We start from the raw sequence: 15,203 nt of genomic DNA on the forward strand, positions 1-15,203 counted from the left end.
GCCAGTGGGGATTTGGGGGGCCCTTAGGCCTAGGAGTGATGTGCAAGGCGTGCAGATCTGGCAGGCCTGGCAGCTTGTCTGGCGGACGGGTGTTCCTTGCGTCAACAGTGCAATAAGCTGCCGAGACAGACCAGACGACCAAGGCGCCCAAGTGTAGGCTCTTTCGTTGGTTTAGGTTGCAGCGGTGATGCGCGCCTGATCGATCAGTCTGAAATCGCAGGCCAGATGGAGATAGCTAAGGTATAGGTAGTTAGGTAGTAATATTCGGAGCCGGGCATGTGCGGCGAATCAGTTCTCTACTGTTGATGAACCAGGGCGCTTTCAGAGCCGGAATTCGGCTGCGTTGCTATTATTGTGTCGCTGCCGTCGTTAGGCGGATGGCCCAGGCGTTTCAGGGACCCAGGTCGATACTAATAGGCCTGCCCTGCAACCCTGCTCTGAGTCTTTTGCTTTGCTGAGGCTGTCGGCCTTAAAAATGGAATTAACTTGGGGGATCGATCGTCAGCACCCACTGGAGCGTTGGCTGCAGGTGGGGTTTCGGCCAGATCCTGGCTTGCTGGCCGGTCGTCGTACCAGAGAGAGGGATCTCCTCTACACAGCACAGTAGAAGAGGGAGGACGGCCCGAGGCGATGATGTAGTCGGCGGCGCGCGTGTGTGTGGACAAAAGTTCGAGTCGTCGCAAAGGGAAGAAACCCAACTCGTCCGGGAACAGAAAGACTCGGCTTCCCCCAGGTCGAATACGGCAGAGCAGATGAGCAAGGACGTGCGTCTCTCTCTCCTAAGTTTACGACTTTTTTATTTTTGTGGAATTCGGCGATAGAGTAAAATGAAAGAATCTCCCAGCTACCAAGCATCGCTGACAGACGAACAAGATAACTACAGGTCCCCCTCGTCCCCCAGTCCCCCAAGCCCGACAAGCCTGACAAGCCGGGTCACGTTCGTGCAATGATCCTGGTATCAGAACGGGGTGACACCACTGCCCAGGTGCAGCATCCTGCGAAGGACTAGAATCGGCAGCCCTTCAGATCTCGACATTGGATGGATCTCTCCCCACTGCCCCTTGTCCTGCACCCGGGTGGCTTCTCTTCATGCACTTGATGCACTCTAGTCTACCCCATTACTCTGTCGTACATGAGAGCATCCGCGTGGGGCTTCAACGCCCGACGCTCTCCCTCTCGACTGCGTCTTACCTGATGCAGTGAGGCCGCTGGGCCTAGGATCAGGCCCAGACCCTGATTCACCGTCTCTCTCAGCTCTAGCCAACTAGCACCCAAGACTACTGAAAATCCAGCCCATCAGCCCTTACCGCGTCTGGGGGAAACTAACAATCGTGTCCGGGGTTGGCAAGCCTAGAACCTCCGGGACAAGTATCTCCCTACACTTTGGTGACGCGGCATGTGCAATCACCTCTCGCGGCCTTGTATCGTAGCTGTCGTTCACTTTCGGGATCCTGTCAACGGACCCAAGTCCCTGGGTAACGACCTCGGGAATGTCCAGAGTTGCAGGTGGCACGATTTGGCTCGTACTGCGCATCTGGATATTAACTAAGTACATTGCATCCGCTTCGCCACAGTAAGCAGGCGGCAGGATACAGAGACCAGACAGCTTTGACCGCAACTCTCTGCAACCCTCTGCGGCAGCTCAACCATCCCATGTCGGACTGAGTTTCATAGAAATGCGACGAAGACTGAATGACTTTGACCATGATGCTGACTGAGTTCACTGCGCCTGAGTCAGGGGTCGCATTCTCATGCCGGAGCATGGTAACGTCATCTCCGAGGCTGCGGAACTCAATTATACGAGGCGGTGCGCTTTCAACCTTAATTCAACAACTCCTGCGCCTACCAGAGTGCGATACTCTCCCGTGACAAGATGCTATCTGCTTATCGACTGTCGCAGTTCTACGTTGCATTCTGCTCGATCGCTTTGTTATTAGATACAATATGCATACGCTGAGTGTTGCAAGGAAGGGTTTCCTGGCGTATAAGCTGTTCTGCAGAGTTGCCATTCCGCGCTTGGCAATATCTATCTCCTCATTATGATGCGCCAAATCACCACAGGTCGCTTGACTTCTCAACCAGGGCATGGCTTGGCGCAATAGGGTTACGTCGGATCCCCGCGACACGGTCCTCACGTTATCGTATCAAATATTATAGAGAGTCACGCAAACTATCAATCGCACTGCCACAAGCAGCACTGGCCTTGCATATTGGTTACGTCTGCAAGTGGACCCACCAAATACACTGGATCTATAATGCAGCTGCGCCATCTCTCTACGTAGCACGACCAGACGAAAAGTAACACTCAGCCCGCATCCCTTCCCTCCTCCCTCAGCAGCGTCCCCCACTCACGAAGACTACCAGAACAGCAGCGTATGCCGCACAGGCACCCAAACCTCAGCTCTTCTCGCATCTGTCATGGCCACGATGCCGCAAGCCAGCAGTACCGTGAACAGTGCAATGAGGCTGAGCGTGGCGACTGGCTGCAGCCTGGAATCGTGATAGAGGGTGTACACGGGGAAGAACGGCAGCATGGTCGGTGTCCATTGCTGCGCTCGATTGCGAAGGTGGAAAGCTCACAGTTCCCAAAGACACGAGAAATTCTGTGTTGCGCTTGCAGATGAGCATGTTGAGCAGCTTGCCGGCTATGTGGAAGCAAGGCTGTTCCGTTAACGACACTGGCATGTTAATGAAATTCTATGTTCTCGGGGATCTGGTGTGGCACGTAGTAGTGGGCAATGCAACTCTTTGAGTCCCTAGATGTCCTTTAAGAAGTGCAGAGACGCTTTTCCCAGTCTAGGTCACTATTTAGGCTCGTTTTGTAAAAGCACCGACTCGGAGCGTATTTACAGGTCAACTTATACCTCCATTTGGAGCCTTTACCGTTATTAATGCCTCCGTACCACCTCGCTTCTATTGTATACTATTTTTATACTTTGCCATCAGTCCTACACTATAACGATAACTCGTTGATTCTCTGTTGCCGTTGGTAATAGACTCCGCCAGTCGTTCGAATAGTCGGCCCCATGGAGATCGGGCCGTGACGAAAGCGAGACATGACCACAACGCACAAATGGCTGATCAGCTGGTACCTTGTCACAAGTCTTCAACACAATTCCCTTCATGTTGTAAATGCCTGATACCCCCGCAGCCTGAATTTCTGTTTCATAAATGGGCGCGACATAGTACGCCACTCCATCCGCGTCGACACACTCGCCAGGGGTGTCCATAACCAACTCCTGCGAGCACTTCTTTTCTGCACCGTCCAGAAAAATTCCTTTCAATCCACTTTCGACCGCGACCTTACACAAGAAGCACTGAAGGTGGAGCACGCCAACGTGAAGCTGTCCTGTATCAGAGCGGTCTTGCGAATACACGGTGACTACACCCGCCAACAGGGTGTAGGTGTAGTAGTGCGTGGGTGGTGAGTGTATTTCAATAGGTCCGTCAACAGAAGCCCATGACCAGGACGGGGCAATAGAGTTTCGATTCGCCTCGAAGTTCTGCAGGGTTCTTGAGCGCCAGCAAAGTTGAACCTCCATATGCAGCCTCCAGAGCCCATAATGGTATTCCGACTCAATGTAAGGGGCAATCCAGTCTTTCACTCCGTTCAAGGCAATGAATTTGTCGGAACCATAAGCTAGCTGGCAACAGGTGTAAGTTACCACTATCGCCACCCACTGGTATATCGCTTCGTCACGCGTATTTGTAGAATTCAAAGACGCCATACTTCGCTTGGGGCCTATGTTGACCGTCAAGAGTCGCCGACGAATCATCTCGCCAGAAGGTAAAGTCTCCGCGGCGGATGCTTCGGCACAGTCCCAAATAATCTGATTTGACAAAAAGTGGATTGAGCGCGGCGAGAGTATACGCTCTTGAAGGACCCAACCCCGTCTGTTGAGAGGCGCCTCCTCGAGTTCGGCGTCCCAAGCTGCCGTATCCAGAATGGATTCGGCAGCTTGAAACATCCCCGATAAGTGTCCATTCGACACGTGAAACAGATCAGAAATCAAGTGCTTTGACGAGCGCTTGTTGAACAATGCAGGTTCGTCGTCCAATGACCATGTCGCTGCGATGTTGATCTGCGCTTGTTGGTAAACTGAAGTCATAGTGTGTGCTTCGTGTGCCCAATCCTCCTTAGAATCCTGTATAATGCAGACTGAGTCGATCCATATATACGTGATACCCAGGGCTTTAATCACATCAAAAGCTTGCTTGAAAGTTGTTGGCAACGCTTCAAGTGGTAGCTTATTCCGGAGTTCGTTAAAATTCCCTTGTAGACATCGGAACATCTTGCTACTACCCCATCGGTGACTGAGAGTGGCATAAGGTCCCGCTGGCTCCACGTCTCTCGTGACAAGAAGGCGAGGTCCAGTCCGAGCAATCTCAATTAGCCGCGTAGGATACCAGGCTGTTTTCATGGCCAGACGACCGCACTTCGTATGTGCCGCGTGACAGGTCTGCAAAAGCCCTTCGACAAATCGCAGTGCCTCAATGCTTCCTGTGCTATCGCCGCTGACTGGTGCTATGATCCTTCCTTCGAAGATGTCAGTACTTATCTTTGAGTCATCTACAGTCTACCTACGCTGCCGGGTGACATTTTCAACCCGAAACTCCACGCGGAAGTGCCGCGTGCTTTCTGCTTTCCCTTGGATGGTAAGGCCGGCATCATCAATGCCGGACCCTAGCTGAACAAAATGAAACTTAAGATTGATGGTTTCTTCTGGGCCGGACTCTGCTACTGCGTATTGTTTGGCTCTGCGTAAGAGAGCGGAGCAGATTAAGCACCTCTCAGCCGAGTTTTTCAGTGCGGGAAACGTTATCTTGGCGCACCACTCGCTGAACCATCCATCCTTTTCGATGCAGAACCCGTCCTTGTCCTGGCCGATAGATGCAGGTGTTTGCAACCCGCTCATGCATGACCCACATATCATAATTGGGCTATCGCGTGACTGTCACGCGCAAACTCTGCAAAATGGACTTGGGACATCAAGTTCTATCTCAAGGGTGAAGGTTTGTCGCACTTCATGTTTGTAAGAGACATGGTAGTTATAACATTAGTAAGCAGCTTGAAAATTGATGTGCTGTGATGAGTCAATTGTCATTTGTCAGACCTGCTCAGGTGGGGTTGTTCGTTCTTTATAGTTCTCGATAGGTAGTGGGTGATCCACAGGAGCAATTTCCTATGTTTTTCGGGTGGACTGTTCTGTTCCGGCAGTTTGGCTCAGTATGTCATTGACCAAAGAAGGGGCACTCTGATAGCGCAGGATTGAGGTTGCTGCATGCTTTTTCTCGTGCTCCTGCAGGAAGTTGCACTAGCTTACGTGACAACCATCGGTGTTACCCACGCTTCTGGGATATGAAGATCTCAATTAGTCAAATGGATAGGTGAAGGATGCCTTACCAGAAGTAGTACAGTGACACGCAAAACGTATTGGTCACGTGCTCCAATTCATTCGATGCTGGTCGCATTACATGTAAATCACTCAGCTTGTCAAGGTCCAGCAGTTTTTCGTAATGCCTATCCTCACTTCCTGTAAGCCAAGCTGTACGGGTGGCCGAGTGTTTTTCGGCAACTTCGTTGTACTGCATGGTGCCAACGGAGTTAATTAAGCCGTCCATGGGACCGTTCCCCGCAGACAATCGCCTGGGCGACTTAGCCACTTCAGGTTATCGTTAGGCGTCGCGATATCACGGCGGGCCCGTTCATTGGTGCATTTGCAGAATGTATTGCTGTTATAGGCTATGGGGCTCAGATTCCGGGCTGAAATTGTGCTGCTCTGTATACCACGACTTGTGCCGAATACCTTCAACCGCCCCTATCAAACCACGGGAAAGGGTGGATTCCCAGACACTATGCAAGGCATTTTTCTACTATATAATGGACGGCTTTCTTTCACTTGATAAACACGCTTGAGATACAGACTTCTGGTGCAGGGCGAAGGAATTTGACACTGACAGATATCCCTCCGGGCAGTCATACATACAGAGGTTGACAGAATTGCCCAGTTGAACCATTGGTAGCATCGCGGTACATGATGCGGGAACTCTCGATCCTGGCCGTAGCCTGTCTAGGGGCCTTGGCAGCGGCCAGTCCAGTCGAACAAAGGGCCACGAACTACGTTGGTTACTTGGTTTCCACCTTTACCGACGCCAACCCCAAGGTGCAGCAGTATCTTTCTAACGGCAACAATGCATACAGTTTCAGGTTCTTGAACAAAGGCAGCCCTGTCCTCTCTTCGACTGTTGGCACTAAGGCCGTGCGCGACATCTTCCTTGCCACTAACACGGCACGCTCTGAATATCATTTGCTTGCAACAGGTATGCGGGTTTTCTCACATGGTCACTGGGACCCACTTATTGACTGAGCCAACAGACCTAGACATCAACGCCCCGGGCTTCTCCTGGGACGCTGCAACACGGACCGGCAGCCGAGGAATTGTAGTATGGAAATCTACCGACCTGGTGACTTGGTCGGCGAGCAGCCTGCGCACCATCGAAGTATCGACAGCTGGCATGGTTTGGGCTCCATCAGCCGTCTGGGATGACGCTACATCGCAGTACTACGTTTTCTGGTCGTCACGCCACTACGCCACGTCCGACGCCAGACATACGGGCACGGCCTCGCTCGACCGGATTCGCTACGCGACCACCAAGGACTTCGTTACGTTTAGTTCACCCTCCGATTACCTGGCTCCCAGCGGCACGCCGGTCATCGACCAGGAGTTCCAGTATCTTGGGACTGCGGGAAGCTTTGCCCGGTTCGTCAAGAATGAGACAACGCTTCAGGTGTACGAGGAGAGGACCACCGGCGGGCTTTTTGGGTCTTGGTCTCGTGTCGGCACTTATGTTACCACACAGACCCCGCGGGAGGGCCCAGCTAGCTTCGCAGACAATACCACACCTGGGTTGTATCATCTCTGGTTAGACAACTATACTCAGTATGTTCCATACAAGACAAACAGCATCACAACTGGAGGCTGGAGCGCGGAAAGCGTTAGTGGGTTTCCCTCAGGGCTAAAGCATGGTAGCATTACACCGTTGACTCAGGTCGAATACAACGCACTTGGTGCCAAGTATCCTTCTTAAGCACAACAGAACACCTTCCCTTTGACCTTCTACAAGCGGCCCAAGCTACTTGATCAAGGCTTTTTGAGAGTATCATTCCAGGAAAATGACTGTGGGATAATGTGGTGAAGAGCTCAAGATACAATTGTATCCGAAGCAGAGAAGCTAGTAAGATAAACATGCAGGGGGAAGACACGTATCATAATTCTTCTGCTAGGATCATAATGTTGATATTATAATGCATTTTCAGATGAATAGTCGATCTTCTCCGAACTTTTAAGATTTATCACATGGCTCGGCTATTTGAACTGTGGGATAGTCGCCCAGTGTTGTGTTGTGCAACCAGGACCTAAACTGTCAGTGGCGTCATGGATATCAGTGAGGCCGGCAATAGTATGTTTGCTGCTGTCGTAATGAGTCCAGTCACGCAGACAGAACTCTCTATGGGAAAATAGGTCGGCGAAACCATCATCATACCTATTAGAGGAAACAAACGAATACTTCTTAGTCCATGGGCTTTTAAATTATTCATGTGACACCAGAGATCAGTTGTTACGTGTATCAGGTCTCATACGCACAATTGGTTGAGAGAGTTGTAACGATCGTGGCTTTATGGGAATCGGGCACTGTTAAGCAGCCATTCTGAGATTGTGAGGGAGTAGACTTTCAAGACGCACAGTCGGAAATGGGCCAGATAATTCACACCGACGAATTTGGAGCCACGCGTGTTCTTTCACACAGTGAGGCAGAGCCGGCGCTAGCACAGAGCAGACGCATATTAGGTGGAACAAATATCGATGGCTCTCTTCAAAAGTACACATTCCTTCAGACTTTGAGCCCCTGGCCCAGCATAACACCAAACGGTTGGAAGATAGCCGGCAACTCATACTTGCGCATGCTCCTCCGCTTCACATCTCCTGGGGTTCTCTATGCAATACTCGCCGGCGCAGTCACCATGGGTAAGCTGAAGCATTTAATTGTCTTCCGACGAATTGCCTTCTAAAAAGTCTGTGAAAGGTTGTGCCCAGGGTATGGGCGTTACGATTGCCGTAACTTTGACCCGGTATTACCACTGGCCGTCAAACAACGTTGGCCTCTATAATGTAAGTGCTGTGCGATATGTCTAAGCTTTCTGAGCTGATTACGTCGTACCTTGGCACTGTTCCCGCCGCCCTGGTTGCGCTCCTCTATTCCGGTTGGGTCGCTGATAAGGTTTCTGTCTTTCTGGCAAAGCGAAACGATGGTGTACACAGACCCGAGATGCGATTAATTCCGCTCATCTTCCCATTCATTGTGGGACTCGTATCTTTAATGGTCTATGGCGTGTGTGTCGAGTATCCCGGACGATACACCTGGGTCGGACCTGTTTTGGGTAAGTGCTCCATGTTCCAAAGTAAGACATTTCTGATCTGATCACCTCCAGCCTGGAACATCTACATGTTTACGTTTGTCAGTGTTCTGGTCCTGGTGACTACATTCGCGGCCGAGATCAGGCCTCTGGATCCCGGTCCAGCGCTGGTAGTCGCTGCTGCCAGCAAGAACTTTATTTCCTTCAGTATTCAATACGGAATGGTTCCGCTAGTGGACTCTCAAGGATATCTCTGGGCTATGGGCATATTGGCCATCATATTCGCTGGCTCCTTTCTACTTGGAATCCCGGTCTACTTCTTCAATCCAGCTGGAGGGCACGTGCAACACGGAAGAAGCAGGCTGGCCACATGTTTAGCGAACAGGATATATACTATAACGCTTGATACTCTGCCCGCGGGTTCCAAATAGCTTACGATATGAGGATGATGCTGCGTTAGTGATACAAGGATCGTACTAATAAAATGTTACATTTAATTCAGTACACGCTACTTAATCACAATTGTTATTCAACCTCCTCTACTAATGGCCAATCTTTTCCCTTCCTTTTCCGCTGCGAATTCTCGCCTTGATCTTCAACACTTTCCACGGTCGGAAAAGTAGACCCTAACAAGAATTAGTAGAAATCAGCGAATGTAGAATCGGGTACTTGCTGCGGGTGATGATCTCAACTTCACTATCGACCTCTAACCTGGGGTTCTCAGCTTGCTTATTAGTAATACTTGACTTCTTTTGGAGATCAAGATGAGATCGTGTTCCTCCATGACCTTGAGGTTCACTGGGAACATCCATACTCCTTGTACGGAGTAGAACTTCGTTTTTTGTAGAACGGCGTGGAATCACAGGCGACGTTGAGTCGGGCTCTCGTTCCAAAGCTCGGTGAGATGCTGTTCTCCCGCTTGCCCGGTGATGTGTCCCATCCCCGGCAGACTTCCCCAGCTTTGAAATAGACCTGGAGATACTCACAGGCTTGCGGGATGGACTTCTTACGCTGTTTGATCGGCTTCGGATGTGGTTGTTGATGATAAGTGAGGTACCTATTGGGAAATCCCGCACCACATTGTCCCCTTTCGAGTGGGTGCGTAAAGTTGCAGACTGGCCAGCTTGCCAGCTTTTCGCCCTGCCAGGAACCTTGTGCAACTCTGGCTCTTCAGTAAATGTACGGCCTTGTGCACCTTGATTTTTATCCTGCGAGAAACTGACGGCTCTTTTGATCTTCAAGTCCGGCCCTTCTTTCCTTGATCCTTGGCCCCCCTGCTGAGGGCGAATGTCGTTGACAGTAATAGTAGGGGTTTTTGTCTCTTGACTCCTACTTCCTTCTGGTCTAGTATGTCTGTACTCTTTGGAAACTCCCGAGGTGTTCTCCTCCGGGTTAGATGCCTCCCCTGCCGAGTGAACCTCGCGTCCGAACCTTTTCATCGGAATGTCAAAAACCCGCTCACCTATCTGAACCGAGCTTCCACCAACAATTTTTGGTACCAGGTCATTACTACTTCCGCCTACATCGAAGTGTGGCAGAAAATCATTGTCCACGGGCCTTCTAATTTTGAGCGCTTCAGGCAAGCCGAGCGTACTGATCTGGTATGAATCTAGCTCGGCAGGAGCGTTGCCAGCATTTGTGTGGTCGGAGTTTAAATCCCGATTCTCTTCACCTCCTTCAATATTCGCATGACGTATAATTGGGGATGGGTGAATACTGCTTCCAAATGATATCTGACATGGGGCAAGGGATTCAGCAAATCCGTGGAAACCGTCCATTTGTGTCCCCCGAGACCGGTAAAAGTCTGTTGGCTTCTTTTTGTTATTGGGGTTTTGGGGATCGACCTTTCCTTTAGTACCAAGCTCACGTTCAGGATTGGAACATGGTGTTCTGGCCAGCTCTGATTCAGTGTTGTTTCTCGGTGGGCTCGGAAAATTCTCTCGCTGCATGGAGCTTACACTGGAACCAATGAAGCTGCTCGTCTCATTTTCTTCATCGTTGTATCCTTCCGATTGTATATCTCGATGATCTACGGGTGTTGTATCGAGCGAGTGGTCGGCGACCTTTGGCAACTCGATGTCGTTGTCCGGCAGGCGTTGATCTGCAGAGGCGAATTTGACCAGAGCACGGCGATCATTCACACGTTGCTTGAGGCTCGGCATGATGTGGTCCGCTAAAGTTCGAAGCTCATCGTCGATAATGTCGTATTGCTCATCAGCCAAACGAGCAGCCGCGTTCGCCTCGGGCCCTTCGTTGCCAATGGCGGAGAAAAGCATACTAGCCAGCCATACTTTGTTGTGTGAGAAGAAATGTGCGAATCCAGGTGCAGATGTATATTCACCAAGTTCATTCTGCAGACGGAAAATCGATTCTTGTGTGTCACAGACAAGGTAACTGGAGATAAGTGTCTCAAGACAACCGTCGATGTCACCTTGATCCAGTTTTTGCAGTTCAACAAGCTCCCGGAACGGAACCACTGGGTCTTTTGAAAGCTGTATCAGACATTTCAAGGCCAGGACTTCCGTCTTAAAGTCTCCCATACTCCTTGAGGTATTCACAACAAGCTTCACTGGCTCGAGAAGATATGTAGGTGCCTCGGGCTGTTTCCAACCTGGATTGTTAGCACTTGCTGGTATATACTGTGGAAGTGAGTACCCTGCTGGCTGCCATAGCATGCCACCTGACTCATGAAGGTGATCAAGGAGGGAACCGGATATTCCAGGAGTAAGTCCGTATGCCTTGGCAAGAACCCATCGCATGTATGGCCGAGATTTGGTCTTTTCTTTGTGCTTCTGTGCTATAGATGTAGCAATCGGCGTGGCCAAGTCTAATAGCCCCATACCGGTGGTAATAAGCGACGGAGGGAGTGCATCAAAAATGATGAACATTATCAAGTCAAGTAGTGCAAGAGCAGTCGACACATCCGTCTCTACTGGCCTCTCCCACTGCGTAACAAGCTTTTGTATACCACTTTGTACGTCGTGTTGATCGAAAATATGATACAGAAATCCAGGAAGATTGCCACTCTCGACAATAGCTTCTGTTAGATCGTGCATATCCCACACACGACCCTGTCGAAGTAGACTGCCGTAAATTGGCTTGAGAAGGTCAATTGAGAACAATTGAGATACTGGGGCGCTCGCGAGTCTATATAAACTGACGTGTGGTCGTTGGTCTAATCGGACTAGAAGCAAAAGTAGTTTTATCTACTATTCATTAGCGATATCAGGTCAAAGTCTCCTAGTTCTTACTTCTGTAGACCCAATTACTCTTCCCGGAATGCGAATAGTATCATACAGGTCTCTGACTACTCGTAGAATTTTCTCTGCTTGCACTTGAAGAGAAAGGGGCTGGTGGCTTTGTGCGAAGATAACAATCAAGTCCCAGTACGATATGAGGAGGCGACTTTCCATGTCTTCTTTCAGATGTGTCCTCAGGTTATGCATAGGAGTTTCGTCGACATCCAATACCCCGAGGTAGTCGCCTTGTTGCAGTAAGATCTCTGCATAAGATACCAGAACGTAAGGTTGATCTTGATAGGGTGCAAGATTGTCTGCAAAATACTCGCGCGCAGCATTGTAGTCTCCAATCCGACTCAGGGCATGGAAGTCTTCCAGAACATCTTTTATATCATCCTTGACTCCCATTTCCAGATGGACAGTAAAGTCGGAATTTTGGGTCGGGTTCCATACTCCGCTCACTTTTCTATCAGAAAGCAAACGCCCAGCATCAGGTACATTCAATGATTTGACATAGTGCCCGCCCCCCGGTGTTCTTTGAACTTCGACTATGCGTGGTGTAGAAACTGTTTCTCGCATAAGTGGCTCTGCCTGCTGGGCAGGATCATGGCTATCACGCAGTATGAGCTGCTGACTTTGAATCCGATTGTCCTGATCCATTTCGTCCCAAAAGCGCTGAGGTTTAGGAGGGCGCTGAGTTACAAAAGCCATGGCAGCATTTCGTTGTCTAGAACCAAGCTCGTCAGCTGACACATCGGTACTCGCAGGCAGGGTATGACATTGAACATAAGAAACCATTCTAAGTCGTCAGGCACCACTGTTCACTTCAACATGCAACAACGCAAGGCAAATCTCCTAGCTTGAGGAGCTGCGTGCTGCGTACTTACGTTTGAGAATCCGAGCCACCAGACTTGATAACCCCTCTTGACAAACATGCCCGAGATGATTGTCCTGCCCACCTCGAGATGACGGTCAGTTGGGGGCCAAAACGAGGCTGTGCCAAATTTAGCAAATCTGTTTCATACTAAGTGATGGAGCTCCTTCAATGGTACGATGGCTGCAGAATAAGCGATGAACTTGGCCAATCAGTCTTCCCAAACCTACCGAAGCTTCCAGGATTTCCGCCACTGTATGGCTCGAGGGGTCTTGAACGTAAATACCAGAATGCTGACACCCCCTGGTCCGCCTCATGGGCTGGCCATGCATGATGCGCAAGTAAAATGACCAACAAAGTCTTTCCCAAGTGCTCAGTCCATCAGATTCCACATCGGTTCATGAAATCATGTTCATCCCGATGTCAAACGTCTAAAGTTTGGCTACAATGCCGGTGAATGTCCCCGAAATCAGCCATAGGGGCTATGGAAAACAAGACTTCGAGCGATTCGATAACCTCGGCGTGAAGCATGCGTCCATTGCGACGTCGTCGATTGGAAAAGTCAAAGTCAACTGCAAGTTTCTCTTTGCCAAATCACAATGGGGCGTGCTCTCGGAAGATGAGAATCCCGCTGGGGTCATCTACCTAGACCTCAGCTTCATCCAACCCGATGATTGCCGGCTGAAAAGCGCGGTTGTAACGGTTTCTTTGGACGAGGAACATGATGGTCTGCGTGCACTGTCGTCATCAGAGCAGCCCAAACCAAGCATTCCTGTACAGATAAGCTCTTATGGACCCCAGCAATTCCAAGGACAGGCCAAACGCGCAATCAGGACAGATCGCATCAGTCTGAAACCAGAAGTTACAGCAATGGGTTTTGGCGGAGGAGGAATTGGACCCGAATCCGAAAAGACATCCATCGAAGAAGGCATGTGGCAATTTTCGAGCCAGCTTCTTCCCAATGAGAAGAACAAAAAGAACCATTGGGCGTATCAAGTTCTCCGATGGGAACTTACAGAGAACCATCTGGCAAGGTCTTCCGATCACAGCAATACCATCCATACGGCATTTTCTTTTGAGCACGATGGGCAGCCCTTCTTCATGCAAGTGGAAGTAAGCGGTCGGTTAGAAAGCCGTAAGGCCAATTTGAAGAGAAGCTTAAAAGAGGTAAAGGGGAAATTGGTTTTCCCGGCTGACCCAAGGAATGCCCCATCTGCCACAACATTAATCAACTTCGGAGGCCGCGATAGGTTTCTTAAACCGTTAGATGAGCTGTCAAGAGACCTTCCTTACGCCATGGAGATGGAGAATCTGGACTCAGTACCAACCCGAATTCCGACTTCACAACGACCAGTTTTTCACGGTGGAGAAACTAGCGGGCGACAGGAAGACTATTCCATCACATTTCCAAACACCAACACTCAAGGTTATGGTGAAGTACCTACGGCTAGTGAAAGATACTCATCCCATTTGGAATACGTACCCAATAGAGCACCACTATTGCAGCAGCCAAAAATGCCTGGCCAATTTCTCGAGGGAGATGTTACACCGGTGAACGACCGAATGAACAACAACCAACCGTCCACACTTCATTCCTCAAGGGATGGAAGTAATGTTGGGCACAAGACTCAAATCCACGATCGTACGGAACCAACCACAGACAACTTGGCTTACTTTGCTTTTAACTCTATATCGCCACCACCTACCCGCAGTGCACGAATACGACCGACAGCACGAAGCACGCGAGCTTCCCGTTATAGGAAAGCAGAACCAGTCGGTGGGGATAAAACAATGCCAGTTAGGCGAGATCTATCTGCCAATTTATCCGCATTTCTCCGGAATGAAGACACTGAAGTGTCAGAGATATCCTCTGTCACCGTTGTGGACCACAGCCAAGTCGGGAGCACAGGGCAGTCTGATGGTGCATGGCCAAAAAGGTCCGAGGGCGATTCTGAACCCGAGTCCCTTCTTATATTTCTAATCTCTTGGCTTCTCAAACAGATTCCGGGCCTACTTCTCGTGTTCTCAAGCTCTTGGGGCGTAAACCTAGCGCACTTTGTAGGTAATAGTGCACCAGGAATGCCGTTGAACCGAGAGCTTAAAAACACGCAGGACTATGGACTCGACAACCCAACACACCACCAGAAGTAGTAGGAAGTTTCTATCAAAGCCAAAGTTCAATTTAATATGAGAGGTGCAGGATTTTGGGTAATGCTGTGTGAATGTAGCATAACCATGTTTGCACTGAAGTCTCACACGTAATTAATACAGCCTTGCATATCTTGAATGGTCGCCACGGCCAGTCTGGTTTTCGTGAAGTATGTAGTCGCGATATGCATCGTGAGCATGTTATACTGCCATGGCCTAACATAATAGTGTTCGTAACGAGAAGACTACAATGACTACTTATTAGTACTTACTCGTATGGACCTTGACTCGGTTCTCTTGACTAATCGGCACTTGTCCGCCCACGGGTCCACTGGCGGAGAACCCCGCCAATCTCCAGGCTTGGATCTGACTCGATTGAATATCGTGGTCTGTGTCACAAATGAATATTTATAGCGGGTCACTAGGTAGATCTCGTCACCGAGAAAATCAAGAGGATATGCGCAAGAATTCCACGTGGCAGCGGGTACGTCAAGACGCCATCGGAATTTTGAAAATTCCACGATAT

The 15,203-nt window shown here is 49.9% G+C and overlaps 5 protein-coding genes across 5 annotated transcripts; 3 read left to right on the forward strand and 2 right to left on the reverse strand.

The window, feature by feature from the left end:
* Positions 1-2,948: 2,948 nt before the first annotated feature.
* On the reverse strand, positions 2,949-4,916 carry JN550_010035 (uncharacterized protein; the record flags this gene model as incomplete). The annotated part of the gene is made up of 2 exons (XM_049308244.1): positions 2,949-4,537; positions 4,586-4,916. 2 exons carry the CDS (start codon positions 4,914-4,916, stop codon positions 2,949-2,951), a joined length of 1,920 nt encoding a protein of 639 aa, XP_049167963.1.
* Positions 4,917-6,038: 1,122 nt separating this feature from the next.
* JN550_010036 (uncharacterized protein) lies at positions 6,039-7,089 on the forward strand (the record flags this gene model as incomplete). Its single annotated transcript, XM_049308245.1, has 2 exons — positions 6,039-6,321; positions 6,377-7,089. 2 exons carry the CDS (start codon positions 6,039-6,041, stop codon positions 7,087-7,089), a joined length of 996 nt encoding a protein of 331 aa, XP_049167964.1.
* Positions 7,090-7,753: 664 nt separating this feature from the next.
* Positions 7,754-8,847, forward strand: JN550_010037 (uncharacterized protein; the record flags this gene model as incomplete). The annotated part of the gene is made up of 4 exons (XM_049308246.1): positions 7,754-8,027; positions 8,086-8,117; positions 8,197-8,440; positions 8,492-8,847. 4 exons carry the CDS (start codon positions 7,754-7,756, stop codon positions 8,845-8,847), a joined length of 906 nt encoding a protein of 301 aa, XP_049167965.1.
* A 364-nt stretch (positions 8,848-9,211) lies between these two features.
* Positions 9,212-12,861, reverse strand: JN550_010038 (uncharacterized protein; the record flags this gene model as incomplete). Its single annotated transcript, XM_049308248.1, has 6 exons — positions 9,212-9,427; positions 9,493-11,514; positions 11,578-11,622; positions 11,668-12,382; positions 12,543-12,649; positions 12,760-12,861. 6 exons carry the CDS (start codon positions 12,859-12,861, stop codon positions 9,212-9,214), a joined length of 3,207 nt encoding a protein of 1,068 aa, XP_049167966.1.
* A 115-nt stretch (positions 12,862-12,976) lies between these two features.
* On the forward strand, positions 12,977-14,680 carry JN550_010039 (uncharacterized protein; the record flags this gene model as incomplete). The annotated part of the gene is made up of 1 exon (XM_049308249.1): positions 12,977-14,680. One exon carries the CDS (start codon positions 12,977-12,979, stop codon positions 14,678-14,680), a length of 1,704 nt encoding a protein of 567 aa, XP_049167967.1.
* Between the last annotated feature and the right edge of the window lie 523 nt (positions 14,681-15,203).

This window comes from Neoarthrinium moseri (genome assembly GCF_022829205.1).
Source record: "Neoarthrinium moseri strain CBS 164.80 chromosome Unknown scaffold49_Wmoseri_CBS_16480, whole genome shotgun sequence".
Lineage (NCBI taxonomy): Eukaryota > Fungi > Ascomycota > Sordariomycetes > Amphisphaeriales > Apiosporaceae > Neoarthrinium > Neoarthrinium moseri.